The sequence below is a fragment of the Limulus polyphemus genome, unplaced genomic scaffold, assembly GCF_000517525.1.
Source record: "Limulus polyphemus unplaced genomic scaffold, Limulus_polyphemus-2.1.2 Scaffold3254, whole genome shotgun sequence".
In the NCBI taxonomy this organism is placed as follows: Eukaryota; Metazoa; Arthropoda; class Merostomata; order Xiphosura; family Limulidae; genus Limulus; species Limulus polyphemus.
The window spans coordinates 38,080-55,949 of NW_013668864.1; the positions used below are offsets into that span (position 1 = coordinate 38,080).

General features: G+C 34.6%; 1 protein-coding gene across 3 annotated transcripts in view; it reads left to right on the forward strand.

Moving 5' to 3' along the window:
• The window catches only part of LOC106468995 (probable tRNA N6-adenosine threonylcarbamoyltransferase), a 64,048-nt gene that overhangs the window by 15,746 nt on the left and 30,432 nt on the right, over positions 1–17,870 (forward strand). For all 3 annotated transcript variants that reach the window (XM_013929452.2, XM_022397391.1, XM_022397392.1), the window contains 2 exons: positions 450–528; positions 12,351–12,450. In XM_013929452.2, the coding sequence (XP_013784906.1) occupies positions 450–528; positions 12,351–12,450 (179 nt within the window). The remainder of the gene's footprint in view (positions 1–449; positions 529–12,350; positions 12,451–17,870) is intronic.

Genomic DNA, 17,870 nt, shown 5'->3' on the forward strand with positions numbered 1-17,870 from the left:
AAAATCGTAACTAATGTTAAGCCTAAGACAAGTGGACTTACACATTTTGGTGTCTATGATTACAGTTTGTATTATTCTAGAAGTCATGTATTTAAAGAACTACTGTTGCAATAAAGATACTAATTTGAATGCAAATGTTTTGTGGGTCTCTGCTAGGATATATTACTTTCACACATTATATGTACATTAGTCCCCTGGTGGGTCAGTGGTAAGTTTACGAACTTACAATGCCCAAATCTACCTGCAGTGGACAGAGCACAGAGAGACCATTGTGTAGCTTTGTGGTAAAAGTAATAAAACTAAACAGTATATATATGTATTAGTTTTTAAAACTTTGTTATATAAGGAAGTGGGCATAATATGACATTAATGTACTATAAAAATCAAATTTATTTAGTTTGATATCAGTAAGTTCTGGTGTTGATTCTCATTTCAATGAATATTTACAGAGGTAAAATCCTTGTACCTTTACCGTATGTTGTGAAAGGAATGGATGTGTCTTTCTCTGGCCTCCTTTCATATATTGAGGTAAGTTAGTATCAGTTTTAATGATAACCTAAAAGCTAAAAATATATTTGGAACTACAACTTTTTTGTTAGTTTTTTAAGAAACATTTAATTTTTTCTATTTTTAATTCCATATAGGTATGAAAGCTGTTTTTTAAAAAGAAATTATTTATTCCTCATTTAAATAGGAATGAAAATGTTCTTTAAATATATAAATGTATGTGTAATAATACATTATTGAATGTTATTTTTCTTTATAAATTAGTTTAAGATGTTTTGAAAATACTTCATTGAAGCCAATAATTTGCTGCTCTTGTAACCTATTGTAATTTAATAACAATTTTCATTGATTTTTTTACTACATTAATGATTTTGACTTGGTTGATTATCAGTGCTCATGGAACATTTTCAAATCACATCACTGACATCCTTAAGAACTTGTATAATAAGCAGTAAGAATCACTAGTGAGCTGTCAGCATGGTTCAGTATCGGGAAGAGGATGACATAGAAGTGCTTCTTTCACTGTCTTCTTTATATTTACTTTGAATGTACAATGAGATAAGTAAATGACAGGTTTGAAGCAAGTCTAGAATTGGGGATAAAGTATGAACAGATGAAGTGCTAATTACTGTATCAGAATCTCAACAGCAGGAAGTAGTGGATAGGGCCAAATATGTAAGTCATCAACTGCAAGAAGTAGTAGACAGGGTCGAACAAGTAAGCCATTGACTGCAGGACATATGGACAGGGTCAAGCAAGTAAGTGAGCAGTATGGGTTCTTCCTGAATGCAGAAATGGATTACAATCATAGTTGAAGAAGAGGATAAAGTTGGATTTGGATAAAGTTGGATTTGGATAAAGCGCAGCAGCTGATTTACTCTATCTGGGCTGGCGGGCAGCTTTCTGGGCTTGAGGAGCTTAATCTTGCATATCAAATTTCACTATTTAGCAATAGCAATGTTAACTCTATTTGAACAATTTTTTTACATGAAGATATTTAAGAATTGATATTTGGTAACTTTGCAAAATTTAGTTAGTGTAATTTGTGAAGAAATATAAAAATGTTTGAACTGTGACCTTGATGGAGTTCCAACAGGTATAACCTGTAAACAAAGCTCTTACAGGTGTTTTAGTATATTTATCTGCCCATTCCAAAGTTCAGGTGTATATATATTTTATAGACTTACAAGGCTTAAGACTGTGGATAGATGGCCCAATGTGGCTTTGCTTTAAAACAAACAAACAAACCCATCTTGTAATGACTGTGTTTTGAAGAAATCAGTCTTGAGAGGCTTTTGTGATACTACAACAATTAAGTTGAATAGTAATTAATAAAACTTAGCCTCCAAACAAGATAGAACCAATAGCTAAACATGATCAGAAAGAAAGTGTTCTTCTCTTTCTACCTCATTATAAAGTAAACAAGTTGAGGTACCCATCTTTTGTCCGGGTTATGAACTTAAAAAAATATGGGGGTTGGATACTGTGATAAATAATACAGAAATCCTAACTTGCACACAATTTATTTATGACATAACATTTTGTTACAGTATTCATTATTACCTCATCAAAAGTTTTGTGTAAGCTTTAAGAACTCACTATGTACATACTTAAAATATGATATACATTGTGTGATGGTCAGGATGACTTAGCAAAAGAGGTAGTGGCAGTAGTGGTGCTTTCTGTTACCAGCTTTCAACACCCACCTCTTAATGTTCTTCCACACTGTTTCACATTATTAATTAATTGATGATCATTGGCCTCAAAAGTGTCTTATGGGATGAAGGTGTAAGGTCATGGGTCAACTTAGGAAATTGGTATAACTCCAGAAATGGCTCTTTATATCAGCATTATGGTGGCTGTTGTAGTATCAACTTCATCTGAGTTTATGTATTATTGTAATAGCAGTAGCTATTTTTTTCATTGCATTTCTCTATAAAGAGTGCTAGCACACTCACTGAGATATATAAAATGTTTTTGTGCTCTCCCCCACACTATGTGTGTGTTGTGTTATAGAAAATTTAATGTGTGTTTGTATTCTTATAGCAAACTTACCGATGTCCCACTGGGGGGGGGGGAAAATGTGATAAAGTTTTTTTATTTGGTGTTAACATTACCTTATGTCAAAGATAATAAAAGGCCATAAAGTGGGTGGATTGAGTTGTGAACTCCCACTAACATGTTCCAGACTATCATCCCACAAAGTTTGGTTGAGATTGGTCCAGTGACCTAGGAGTAGTTAGATAAGGGACAAACAGACAGAAACACAGATTTTTGTGATTTATATATATAGATAACTGTTTGATAAGCAGTGTTGTATGTTTTACAAAAAAGTGAGTAGCAAAAGTTCTCATATTAAGGAACAAATGATTGTAATGCAAAGTTTACAAAGTTCAGGAACAATCCACAAAATTGGAATTTTTTATATTGTTTCTTTTGGCTGTGTTTTTATTTGGAATCATCTTTTTTTTTTTTGTTATGTATGTTTTAAAATACCAGGAATATTCTTATATAACAAGCATAAGGTTAGGATATTTGGGGCTAGTGAGTATGGAAAGCTAGGAGCTTTTTTTTTTTTTAGCAAACAATTCAGGTTATAGAAAAGCTTTTTTCATTTGTGTATATTAGTAAATTTATTACTCAGGCAACACACACCTTAGTTCTTGAAAATGAATTATAATTATTAAAGAAAAATTGAGCTTGATCAAAAATATAATTGTAAAATATTACTTGTATCAGTGTAGATAGAAGTGCAGATTGTGTTTCTACTGGTCAATGATTTTGTTATTCATCTGTATTTTATTCTATTTTTGTAGCTTAATAACTGCTTGAGGAGGTAAAAATAAATAATTGGGGAAATAAGATAAATTAGACCTAATTGGAGGTATAAAATAGAACTTTCTGATCAATAATGTTTAAAAAATCTGGTTTTATTTCTTTTTTTTTCATAGTTATAATTTTACATTCTTATGTAAACATTAGTATGTTGTTATTAGAAAAACAGATGCAATAATTATAATTTTATTGAAAAAATACCTGTTAGATACATTTACATGATTTTAGGCATACAATGAAAATAGAAAAAGGAAAATGTTTTTTAATGTTTTTAAAAACAGCATTTAAAAATATTTCTGAAAATAAATTCACAACATAAAATATGATATAAATATTACATCAAATTGTATACTTTTTTTTCAAGCACAACCTATGTATTATGTGTGTGCAAGATTTCTTGCAATTAGCTTTGTAAGTGTAAGAACAAAATCAGGAGAGACACATCATGACCCTGCTGGTCTGGATAGGGATAGGGTGATAGTTGAAGGAAAGGAACTGGATCTGGATAGAGTGCAGGAGTGGATTAAAGTCATAGTTTAAAGATAGGAACTCCTTCATGTATGTGGAACCAACAATGACAGAAAATATAAATATTGATGCTGAACTCGGGATGGGGATTGGAATAGCTAGTGCCAATTTTTGGAAAATTTATATTGTTTGAAGCAAAGGAACATCTCAAGAACTTACATTCTAGAAAGCCCTCATGTGGCCTATAATATCATATGGGTCAGAGTTGTGGTCTCTGAAAGCAGCAGATATTAAGTGATTTGAGGGCTATGAAATGTGGTATTATAGACCATTGTGTAAAATTTCCTGAAGAAAGAGACGTACAAACAGGTTGGTCTTTGAAAAGTACAATCTGAAGTAAACCTTGATGTGAAAATTAAAATACTTAGGTCACATATCAAAGGCTTTTACTCATTTGATTGAGAAAGATGTCATGGTTAGTACAGTTTTTAGGAATTGTGTAAGAGGAAGACAGAGGACTAGACAGAACTAACAGGGATTGAATTTAGGAGAGCTGTGAATGTGAAAGGTACATAAAGAAGTGTTTTTAATAAGTCTACCTACTATCACAAGTCAAAATTATACTTGATTGATTTATTGAATTTGAATGAGGTATGCTATTTATAAAATGTAAAAGCTTGTGCATACACTATCAAATAGTTTTCTTCATGTTGTATATATATATATATATATATATATATATATTTATTTATTTAAGTTTGACTTTATTTGGTTCATTGTTCAAAAAAGAAACTGCAAAGTTCTCTCTGTAAGAGATGCAAAAAATGTTGGGATTCTATACTGAAAAGTGTATCTAAGAGAATAGTGTGATTACTATTTTTTAACTTATTACTTTTTTATAATATAAATTAGAGATGTAATGGCTGGTGATTTGTCCTTTTTCCAAATTATAGATATATTTATAATAAACAAACAACTTCATTAGTTTTGATGGAAATTATGGGGTATGTAAGCAAATATAAAAGCATGTATGAAATGTTTTATTAAATATAAATAAGTTAAGGTTGAATGGGATACTTTAACAAATGTTCATATAATAATTCATATTGTTTCTGCTTTCTACAGATTTAATATTTTCCTACACAAATGAAAAAGTTTTATGAATAGTATATTGTTGTTTGAACATGATCTCAACTATGACCTGCACTATTTGCAAGTCATGACAACAAAGTGTTTGTCAGTGAACAATACTCTGAGATTCTTAATTAAATATTATCATGAGTGGGATGATAAGTGATTCAGTGATAAAGTTTGAGTTCAATGATTATTTTGAGTGATTTGTTAAGCAAGTCGTCCTGTGTGAGATTATGTTGAAGTCATTAGTAGTGAAGTACAAATTGTGGCAAGGTAAAGCAGCCTCTACTACTTCAACCTAAAAAAGACTATAAGAAATTGCAAGAAACTTTGAAGATTACTCTATCTAGTATTGATGATGTGTGTAGCCTCAAATTCTGGGTACTCTTCAAGCAACAAAATATTCAGAATAGTTACCAAACAAAATTGCAGGACATTAATGATCCTGCTAAATATATACTATACAGTTAGGTAAATGATTGCATTGTATAACGAAATGTATTCAACTTTTACACATATATGATATTTCTAAAACATACTTACCTCCTCTTACAGTACAGCTATTACTTGATTGTTAGGGTTTCTTTCCTTTGCTTTCTTGCTTTCTCCAATCTTTTATTCCCCACTTAATTGCCTTTAGCAATATCTGTCTTGTGACACTCTCCACCTATATCAATGCACCCTCTATCCTGGTACTGTGTATAAATGCCTCCTTCAGATAGTATTGTCACTTTTGTAACGTACGACTATTGAAGATACTTTGAATGTTCTTCATGTTACCTATTTGATTTTCATACAAAAAATGTTTTGTTTGTTTGGCAAGCTGATATACGATATGAATTTTCGGATTACTGTAGCCAGCACAGAGGCAAATCAGGTCTCTCCTATCCCACCTCCGATATCTAGTGTTGCTCAAGAATCAGGAAGGGGGATCGATCTTGGTTGAGGCTGTCTATGACCTTATCTGCAGTGAGATGGAGACATACATTCAGTGTGGTAGTGTTTCTCTGGGGGGGCTCTGAGGCTGCACTTCAGGTGATTCTGGAGAGAACTTAGATTCGTCTTTTTCCATTGCCTTCCTTTACTCTGTCAGCTTCTCATGAGGCCAGTTTAGATCAGCCACCTCCAGCTCCTTTTCTTCAGTTGGTCAATTGAGTGTGTGATGTTTTGGGTCTTTCCTCGGTTGCTTTCGAGTCTGTGCCTTTCTTGATGGTGGAAAGGTGTGAGGGAGAGTACTTAGTTCTCTTTCCATCCCCTGATACCGTGGTTTGTGCAGGGAGGTTTACTGCTCAGTTATGTGAAGGGACAGCTATACCTTGTCTGCAACACTTGTCACAACAATATGCTTCAGCCTACCATTGCCAAGTATTTAGACTCTCAGAGAATAGACTCACTCCTGGAAACGTGGGGTTTTAGAATGGAGTCTGTGGTCACAATTTTATAGGATTCATCTAACCCTAATTATAGTGCTGAGATATTAATCATCCCTACATCTTCTTTGGGAAGCCTCTCATTGATCACCACATCAATTTGATGATGAGTTGGGACCATTGTTAGCATCCACTTTGGTTTGATTGTCAGCTTCTGCTCTTTCCCTAGTCTCTTGGCGAGTATCTCATTGGGATTTGTTTGGTAGAGATGTGTTATTGGAGGGCATTCATCTACCTGATGCTACCCTTCATGAATTACATGAAACCTCCTTTCTCCAACCATTGATTTTTGTGGGTGTTCCAGAGTCTCTGGAATGAAGGGTTGATGTCACCCATCTGAATTAATCCTTGTCTGTCATCATTGGCTTCTCAACTTTTCTTACCTTCTACAGGGGGTCATAGTTCTACCCCTATTAAACTGTCTCAACCGCTGACATCAGCCCCTCTGTCTATTGGTAAACAGATTCCGCCTATATCTACGAGGTTCCTCCTCTTGGTCGGAATGCATTAGCAGTGATGATGACTACCGTATGCCTTTATTGTCTGTGCAGGCTCGGGTCTGAGAATTTCTGGACATGTGGAAAACCTTAATCATGGACCCATGGATACTAAAGTTCCTTGCATCAGGATTAGTCCTTCAGTTCATATCGCCACCTCCATTATCTCCCCAATCTGTAGTGTTTCTACCTCCCACAGATCCTCAGATTTTGGAACTTCGTTCCATAGCTATCAGAGATTTGTTGGTAAAGGAGGCAGTGGTGAGAGTTCTTCCAGGGTTTTATTCCAATCTGTTTATTGTGCCCAAGAAGATGGGAAATTGTCACCTGGTCTTTGATTTTTCTTGTCTAAATCAGATCCTTGATCCTCCAAATTTCACGATAAAGTCATTCTTCACTCTGTATTGGCATTTTTTTTTTCCAGGACTGTGAATGACCAAGTTAGATATTGCTGATGCCTATCTGCATGTTCCCATAGCCAAGTCATCCCACCACTATTTGTGTTTTGTGCAGAAGGGTCAGGTGCTGCAGTTCAGGGCTCTGCAATTCAAACTAGCATTGACACCATACGTGTTCTGCTGAATCATACAACCTCTTCACATCACCATGGACCTGTGCTCACACCATTACATGGACGATTGGCTACTGCTGGAACCATCTCATCAGATGGCAGAATGCCACACCAAGATACTGCTTTCTGAAGCAACCGAGACAGGATTTCTTATTAGAGTCAAGAAATCTATTCTCATATCAACATGATATGTTGTTCATCTGGGTGTCTTTTTCAATACATATCTCAGTCGGGCCCAGCTGACTCCCATCCGGCTCCATGCTATGGAACAGACAGTCTGACTCTTACTCATATCTCATTCTCCCACTGCGCAAATGGTTCTTTCTCTTTTGGGGATGTGAGCATCACTCGAATCTCTCATTCCTTTGGGATGAGTACACATGAGATCCCTTCAATGGTCTCTAAATGACCAATGGATCATGAACAGTAATCCACTGGACTCCCAAGTCTTCTTATTCAGGATCAACATCTTTGATCTCAAATGGTAGTTGGGTCGTAACAATATCACTATCAGTGTTCCTCTGCTGCCACCTCATCCAGAGATCCATTTATTCACAGATGCCTCACTTCAGGAATGGAGTGCATATCTCAACAACTAGGCTACCCTAGTGTTTTATGGCTTCTTTCAAAAGGGTGATGTCTCAAAGCTTGGTATTATTGAGGGGCAAAGTCATCATGATTCATGGTTATGTCTTACATTTCCTTTCAAGGGGGGCCTGGGTTCAGGTTTTTGAACCTTGGATCTTCTATATCGGGCCCACTTCCATCATATCATCCTGCTAGCTTGCCATGTTCTAAGGGTGATGAATTTGGTGGTGGATGTATTGTTTCGTCCCATCCAGATTCTCCCAACAGAATGGATGCTTCATTGAGGGGTTTTCCATTGGATTTGCTCTTGGTTTGGGACACTGATGGTCAATGCATTTGCCACTCATTGGGATGCTCAATTACCAGCATTTTGGTCTCTGGTACCTCCCACTTGTGTGTGTTGGCAATGGATACATTAAGTCAGGACTGGACTGAATTACACCTATATTGATTCATCTGTTACCCATAGTCCTAGCAGTGATTCGTTCAACCCCTCATTGTGTTCTGTTGGTTACACTGGATTGGATTGGCTGGCTCAATCCTGGTTTTTACTTTTATGGAGTGCCTACTTCTTCCACTTCCTCTTTGAGGCAGCCATGATCCAACATCTTACACCCATCCATCCCGAAGCACAAGCTTCATGCGTGGAGGTTATGTGGTCTTTTGCACGGTATCTGGGTTTAACTTCTAAGTTGCCTGTACCTGTCTCAGTTTCTGCATTGTCCCACGATGGACATTTATCAGTGGAAATGGCATACATATCGACAATGATGTATTGCATGGAGGTTGAACCCACTTCATCCAGATGTACCAACTTGACGTAGCTCAGTTTTGGACCTGGCTCTTTGACAGGAGTTTTGCATCTTCCACAATTGCCATATATAAGGCAGCCTTATTGGCTACCTTTATATACTTGAAGAGATGGAAATTTTTTGAGTACCCAGTTCCCTCCGGCTTCCTCAAGTCATTTCAGGTACCTAAGTGGGATATAAAGGTGGTGTTAAATGCTCTTTCTCGATATTGGTTTTAGCCCTTGGCCTCATGTACCATGTATTACCTTTCCCATAACTTATATTTTTTGTTGCTGCTGGCCTGCAGATATTGCTGGTCGGAGTCATTTGTGCTGAACATTTACAGGATGCTTTATCATTCTACCTACATCCTTCTCTACAACAAACAGATCCTTCTTACCTAAGACACTGACAGCCAGGGAAGGGGATAAATCCTTTTCACCAATTCATATCACTGCTATTTCTCACCTTTATAACCAATCAGATCCTGATCATTTGTTATGTCCAGTGAGGGCCTTGATGTGCTATGTTGCTTGCACTAAAGCATTTAGAGGTATTAGACAATGGCTTTTTGTTCATTGTGGCCCTTCAGTTTCCCAGGATTTATTTCCGGTTACCTTGATGGGGTGGGTATGAAAATTGATCCATATTGCTTATTCTGAGCTTTCTTTGGAAGCGAGGAAGCTTCTTCGAGTCACATCTCATTAGATTCATTACATTTCTATGCTTTTAACAGTTGAATTGCCCACTAGAGGACATTGTGCAGGCTTCTATATGGACCTCACCTAATACTTTTATCTCACATTATTGCATGATCAGGAAGTATCTTCCTCTGAGGATTTTTGATTACCCACTGTAGCTATCTTAACCATATCTGGTAGATTATAAATTACTAATCTCATCTCATCTCTTCTTTCTTTTCCTGGGCCCCTTACCTCTTTTCCCAGGATCCCACTCTGTGATGAGTGTTGCCCAGGCAGGTGTTTCATCATCAAACCAAATTTGCACTAGCAACTACTAACAGAATACACTTTATTTAGGTTACAACAGGCTCTGTAGAAATAGATTTTCCATAAGATCACCTAGAGGCAAACCGGATGATATTACTGTACTATACTTTGCTTTTAGAAATTCAGGGAACTTGGTGCACCTATTGCACTGTTCCCCAATGTGCATACCCCTCCTCTCCTCACCACTCCTGGTTTCCAATCACTGGAGTGGTGGGCAGAGGTTATTCCTACAGAGTGTTCAAGTCACTTTCCTCCACTCTTGTGGTAGAGGGCGAAGCTGGGGGCTAATTATGTTACAACCTGTTTTTTTCCCAGATGTCGGTAAGAGCAACACCAGCCTATGTGGGAGCCTACTTGTAATACTGGATCATCAGATTGATTTGATGCTCATCTATCCAATTGGGTTGATTGTGGCCCTTCTTTTCAATCATTATTGGTTCAGTACATTGTTCATGAAAGAGGGTCCATTGTGTCCTCGTAATTCTGAATGCAGAGTGGCCCCATCCTTGGTCCTTGGTTGAGCACAGTTTGTTCCACATCCTCCCCATAATTCCAGGGGCAAGTGGAATTTACCTTGCCCACACAGTGTTCATAATTCCAAACCATGTGAGTTCTGTTTCTTCAGGTTGAGTATGACATACTGGATCCCATCATTCCAAGTTTAGAGTGTTGCTTTGTCGACTTCTTCAGGTTGAGGAGAGGGTTTGTCCATTTGGATGTAGCTCACCTTCTCATCATGATTCCAGTAGCTCAGAATGCATCACTCTATAGCTGCAGACTGGGATCCATTCTAAAATATATATATTGCAGTCCAAATGCCCTAGCCCCTAATGTCGGATTTAGTGTCCATGTTTAATGGTGATGAAGATCACGTCAAATTCCAATCACAGTGCATGATTTATGTTCCATGTGAAGAGCATACCTGTTCTGGATGTAGTGTAGTTCCCCTACTAGGGTGCTAATCTTCTATTTCTTTTGGTACACCCATGATCTATGCAGATGCATTCTGTATGGATAATGTCCTCACCAGCCCCTCTGCCTTATCAGTGTGGGATTCTAGCTTTAATGTGAGAAGAGGTAAGTATGTTTTTCAAAGAGGTAAGTATGTTATACTTACCACCTGTCACACTCTCCTGCTCTTTCTCCCCACTAAGAACCGGTGTTAGAGATTGTGAATTGGGTCAGTCTTGAAAAAGTGAAAATATTATCTGAATGAGGTGCTTATTTACAGTACCAGGATAGAGGGTGCATTGACGTAGGTAGAGAGTGTCATGAGACAGATATTGCCAAGGGCAATTAAGTGGGGAATAAAAGACTAGAGCAAGTGAGAAAAAATCAGATCATTGCTTTGATGGGCAAAGGAAAGAAACTTTAACAGTTCAGTAATAGCTATAGTGTGAGAAGAGGTAAGTGTTATTGGAAATACATTTTTGATTTAAGAAAATGCTAACTTTCAAATGTTATTCCAAGTTTGGATACTCTTATATCGTCTGTTGAAGGGAACCACAAGTCACATTGGACTGGGAACAATGAAAGCATTCTTGAGAGAAAAGCTTGAAACTAGATTTTCTGGAAGACAAATAATTCTAAACGTTACATTAGCTACATCTTTGGATTCTTATTTTAAAATTAACATTTCACAGAGGACATCTGAACCGAGCAATGAAAAAGTTTGATGGAGAAAAAATTTACACTATCAATTTTACAGTCAAATGTGGTTAAATAAAGATATTGGAATAAGTAACTCTACACCATTAGTACCACCACTTGTTAAAGTGTATGGCGGTGTAAAGTGTTCACTTGTTCTACGGTGAAATATCTTTAGGCATCTGTGGCTTTCATAATACCATTCAAACATGTCATGGCAAAGATATTACTGTGACCATTGAAAGTAATTTCTATTTGTCATTATATGAGTGAAAAATAATGATAAAGTAAACATTGTAGTTTGTTTTCAGTAAATTATTAGCCTAATGTGCTATAATGATATAAATATAGATTCATAAAAATATAGTATTTCTGACATATGATTGATATATGTGAATTAAAGAATGTTAAGCTTGAATACTAAGTTCCTTTAAAAATACTATAGCATTACAAATGACTGATTATCTAGTTAAAATAGTTTTTTAAAAGTTAAGATGATTGCTTGGGTTATTCTGTTCCTGGTAGATTATATAAAAAATTCAAATATTCAGTGACTGAATAGGAACCGATATCTGGCCAAATTAGCAAAATAACCAAATAGCATATGTATACCAAATATTAACCATGTTATTTTATCTTTCTGGTGTGCTCAGGTTGTAGGACAGTAATAAAGAAATAATAATTATTCCATATCTTTTTATGATATTTTCTAAAATAGATTTCATCACTGCAGTTATAATTTGAAAAGTAAAAAAACAGTGGGATGGTATTCTTTTAATAGACTTTAATAGTAGCTATTTCTACAAGCTTTTTTTATGTTAGACAAATACAACTCCCAGTATAGCTCTTAACTGAATTTTTATTTGTTCTAGGACAGAGCAGAATCTCTGCTTGGCAGTGGCCAGTACACCAAAGAAGATCTCTGCTTTTCTCTGCAAGAAACAGTATTTGCTATGTTAGTAGAGACAACAGGTTAGTTATGACAGATTTCCATAATAAGCTGTTTGTTATTTATAAGATACTAGAAAAGCTTCAGGTAGATTAGAAAATACTGATATTCATCATTACTGTTTCTTTTTAGGGATCTAATATTTTACTTAAATGTGTTAGTAGTCAAAATGTATTTTGTTTGGTTGCACACAAAGGATGTGTTACTAGTCATAATGTATCTTGTTTATTTGCATACAAAAGGTGTGTTACTGGTTAATACGTATCTTGTTTACATACACACAAAGGATGTGTTACTAGTCAAAGTGTATCTTTTTAGTTGCACACAAAAATGTGTTACTAGTCAAAATGTATCTTGTTTACATACACACAAAAATGTGTTACTAGTCAAAATGTATCTTTAGTTACACACAAAGGATGTGTTACTAGTCAAAATGTATCTTGTTTACATACACACAAAAATATGTTACTAGTCAAAATGTATCTTTAGTTACACACAAAGGATGTGTTATTATTAAAAATCTGTCTTGTTTAATTGTGCATAAAGAATGTGTTACTAGTAAAAGTGTATACTGTTTACTTCTCACTGCTGTTTTGTACAGGAAATATTTAAATTTTGACAAGTTATTGAAATTTTACTTACAATTAACTACATATAATTTCAAATAGTTATCTGAAAAACACATTTGTATACAGATTAAGAGGCTCAGGGTTAGTTACTTTTATGCATAGAATAATTTTTTATATACCTATAAAATGTGCAAATGTTCCTGTTTGTATGCATAAAAATCTTGAAAATTTGAAAAGCCATTTTTACATTTCTGTTAAAAAGTTGTCATTTCACTTAATAGCATTCATCTATACATTTATTAAAATTCTTAAAATTTGAAGTCTTAGTTTTGAGATTATTGCTGCCACAGCTAATCCTTGTCTTCATGCATATCTTCTTAATGAGACTGATATTGGTGGGTGGTAAGAAGATTTGCTAAAAACTGGCTTTTCAATGTGTCAGAAATTCTAGTAAGTCTATTACTTAATTTCTCGGTCTTTATCTACTTTATTTGTTATAAAAACAATAGTATGTAATTTATAGTAATACTTTTAAAGTACAAATTATCCAAAAATGACATCAAATTGTCCACAAAAGTTTCAAATGAGAACTGACTTCTGGACTTATTAAAATTATTAAATATTAAAAAAGAGCTTTTATTATTAACTACATTGTAAATGTGTTTAAAGTTTGCTTTCTTTTTGTGTACAGTATGATTATGTTGTTAAGTCATGTAGTTTACAAATTCTAAAAACTAAGTGTAGTACGTTTAATAGCATATCTTGGTATTCTAATTTAGTTATTAAGTTTACAGAATATAGAAAGTTAAGAGTAGTACGTTTAAAAGTATAAAACATAACATGATTTAATGTTCAAGGACAACAAGGGACCTATTGATCTATCTCAGCTATCCAATCCTTTAAACTAAACTATTAAATAAATAAAAAATCTTAAATCCAGCCCATATCATTCTTAAAGTTATCAAGCTTTTTCTCAAACTCATTTAAATTTACTGCCTCTATAATATCCAAAGGCAACCCATTCCAGAGGCCAAACACCCTATTAGAAAAATAAAACTGTCTTAACTGAAGGTAACTCCTACCTTGCCAAATTTTATATTTGTGTCCCATAGTCCTACTATTATCATTGTTAAATATAAAAAAAAGATGATACATCAACACTATCAGTTCCCTTTACAATCTTAAACACCTCAATCAGATCCCACCTAACTCTTCTTTTTGTCAAGAAAAAACAATTTCAGAGATCTTAATCTCTGCTTATATGACAATCCCTCTATCCTAGGCACCATTCTAAGCAGCCCTTCTCTGAACCCTTTCCAACAATTTAATGTCTTTCCTAAGGTAAGGATCCCAAGACTGAACACAATATTCCAAATGTGTCCTAACCAGCAGCCTGTACAATGAAAGTATAACCTCTTCAGACTTGTATTCAATATTTCTGTAGATACAACCTAAAATCCTATTTGCCCTACCACAAGCAACAGCACACTATTTGAATGGCTTTAGAGACTGATCAAGTATTGCACCAAGATCCCTTTCCTTCATAACACTGTTAAGGTTATTCCTATCCAAATAATACTTATAATTCAAATTATGACAACTCACATGTATTATCTTGCATTTATCATAATTAAAACCCATATGCCATTTATTTACCCAACTCCATTTGTAACAACCCTCTGCTTTTTTTCCATCCAGCCACTCTTCTATCCAATTAGCTGACTTATACCTCACACTTATAGAGATAATTTTTTTTACAAGTCTTTTATGTGGCACCTTGTCATATGCTTCTGAAAATCCAGATACACCAAATCTACACCCTTATCCTCATCTACATAAGCAATAACCTTTTCAAAGAATATCGAAAGATTAGTAAGATTTTTTCATAATGAAACTATGTTGACTATCCAATAAAATTCTTAACTTTGTTAAATGACTCTGTAAAGCATTTTTTATCAAACTTTCCAAAGCTTTTCCCACAACTGAGGTAAGACTAATAGGCCTATAATTACTGGGTCAATTTTTATTACCTCCCTTGAAAAGACGAGTGACATTAGCTAACTTCAAATCCATTAGCACCTGCCCGCTATTGAAGGACTTATAAATGATAGTAGAAAGTGGTTCACATATCCAATCCTTAACCTCCTTCAAAACCCTTGGAGAAATATTATCTGGATGAGGAACCTTATCGTTCTTTAAACTTCCTAATTTTTCCTTAACAAACTCAGAATTAATGCAGTCATTCTGTTCATAATTTCCTGTTTGACCAACTTTTTTGATCTTCTAAGTCTTACCATTCAATTTAAGTTTCTTAAGTTTGTGATACTTTTCTTTAATTTTATCTCTTATACTCTTTGTTTTTTTTTACTTGCAGCTACCCTTTTCTTTCTATAAGAAATATGTTTACCTTGAATGTTTAAAAATTATCTTTACTAATTTTCCACATCTAATCAATGTCTCCAAATAACTCAGCTGTCCAATTCACAACAGACAATTCTTGTTGCATCTCTGCCTTTTCCCTTTACATCCACTAATAAAAACCCAAATGGATTCAATCTCCTTGCTATTATCTTAGTTGAAAAGTTTACATACTTTAGAAAGCTAAGAGTAGTAGATTTTGACAAGTATGTTCAGCTAAGTTTGGAGTCTCATAGTCATGTTTTACATTTTACTGTCTGAAGCTTATTTCTATTCATTTAAATATTTACCATGAAATATTCTGGTATGAATGTTTTGAATAATTCAGAATTACTTAGGTTAGTGTTGTGTAAGTATTAAATGAAATATTTTTCTGAAAGTAATAAACAGGTTGAAGTACTATTTTAGTAGGATTCTCATTGACAGATTAACCCTCTAAGACACAAGTAAATCAAAGTTACAAACTTTTTACAGTTACATTACAAATTTAATTAAACTACTTCATTATAAACTAGCTGAGGTCACCCATTTAGGAAGCAAAAATTGTATAAAAGACAATGTTAGATAATGTTCCCTCTCCTTCTCTCTCTTTGGCTTTGTAGAAGATAATAATTGACTCATTTAATGAATTAAGAACTTGTGTCTAGATTAAAAGCCAAAAGATTCTAAAGAAGTTGAATTATGCCTTATTTCATGTTTTTTTAATTCCTTCATGGGCAAAAATCTTTAAAAAATAGCCCATGTACATTATCAGATAATTAAGAGTTACCAAACAAAAATATATGTTAATTGAGCCAGCCAACTCTGTGTGAGGTAAGCTATAACTTTGGAATATAGTGGAAATGTTCTCTATTTAAGGGTCTATTTTTTACACCCCTTTACAAAAATCCCAAAATCCTATATATACCATCTGACAGCTTCCAGTTACTGTACCAAAAAGGTTATGGTAATCAAACCAGTCAATTCTTGTTGATGAATATTAACACACACATACACATAATGGACCATCTTCATAGTAAAATGTATGCCAATAAACAAAAGGTAATTTATAATTCAAATGTTAATATTATATAAGTTTTAATTTCTTATTTTAAAAATATAATGAAATTGTTAAATAAATTCTCGGTCTTCACTTTTATGTATCACATGACACTTCTTTACTTTGAAAATGTGCATTCCAAAAATTACATACTTCCACTCCTAATTATAGTTATTCCTCAACTGCCAGGGTTTCATCTTTGCCCATCTAAGCATTGGTCTAATTCGTTCTCACTTGCTCCAGTCTTTTATACTTTACTCAATTGCCATTGGTAATATATATCTCATGATACTCTCCATCTATGTCAATGCACTTTCTATGCTGGTACTGTATATAAGCACCTCATTTAGATAATTTTATTATTTTTTTCTCGATAAAGTGGCATTAATGGGTTTCTCAGTATTACGATTGTTTGGTGATACTTTGAACATTATCGTGTTATTTAGTTGATTTCGTAACAATAATAAATATAATTAAAAACAATTTTTTTTCTTTTCTGATTGGCAAGGCTATTATGGTATGAATTTCCAGAATATTATTTCTGGCACACAGGCCAATTGAACACTCTCAACTGAGAGTGCCCCCCCCCCCCTCCCCTGATTGTTGTACTATACTAGATATTAGAGGTGGGAGAGATGTGTATAGAGAAAAAAAAAAATCGCTCCCAGACCTTTCATACATCAATTAAGTTGCAGGCTCAAAAGCAACCGGGAAAAAGCATAAAATATCACACACTTGAAGAACCAACAGAAGAAAAACAAATCAAAGGCAGCTTATCCCAAAGTGGCCTCCTTTTCATTTTTTTCATAGATCATTTAAAGACAATCGTGATTGTCATTGATTGGAACAGCATCTTGTGAGGTAAAGTAAGTTGTTTTGTAAGAACAAAGCTGCAGGTCATCTGCCGCATCCACCCTAAAGAATCAAACCCCGGTACTGTGAGTCTTTAAACTTATCACAGTCCCACAGGGGGTTGAAAATCCAACAGACTAACAGAAGGCACCAGAAAAAAGTGAATTCAAGATGTGAAGACTCTCCAAAAATGTCAAGATTGCCCTCAAATGCATCCTCAGAGACCCCTGGAGGACCATTACTAAGAATAAGATCACTTTTGGAAATTTACTTCTTAGTCAGGTGAAGGGACAGTTAGGCCTTATCCAACACGTTGTCAGAACTTCATGATTTTGTCTACTACTACTAGATGGAGGCATTTTTTCAATTCACAAATAATTTCTGCTTTTCGAATTTCAGGGTTCTAAGGTGGAGGTTGTACTTCGTCTATATAGGTCTATGTCCCCTGATGGGACAGAGTAAGTCTACGGACTTATAATTCACCATCAACATTTTGTTTCCTTTCAAATTTCTCTGTTAGAAGACTTTCAGAATCACCAGTTTCATTGAGGATGAGCTGGATCCA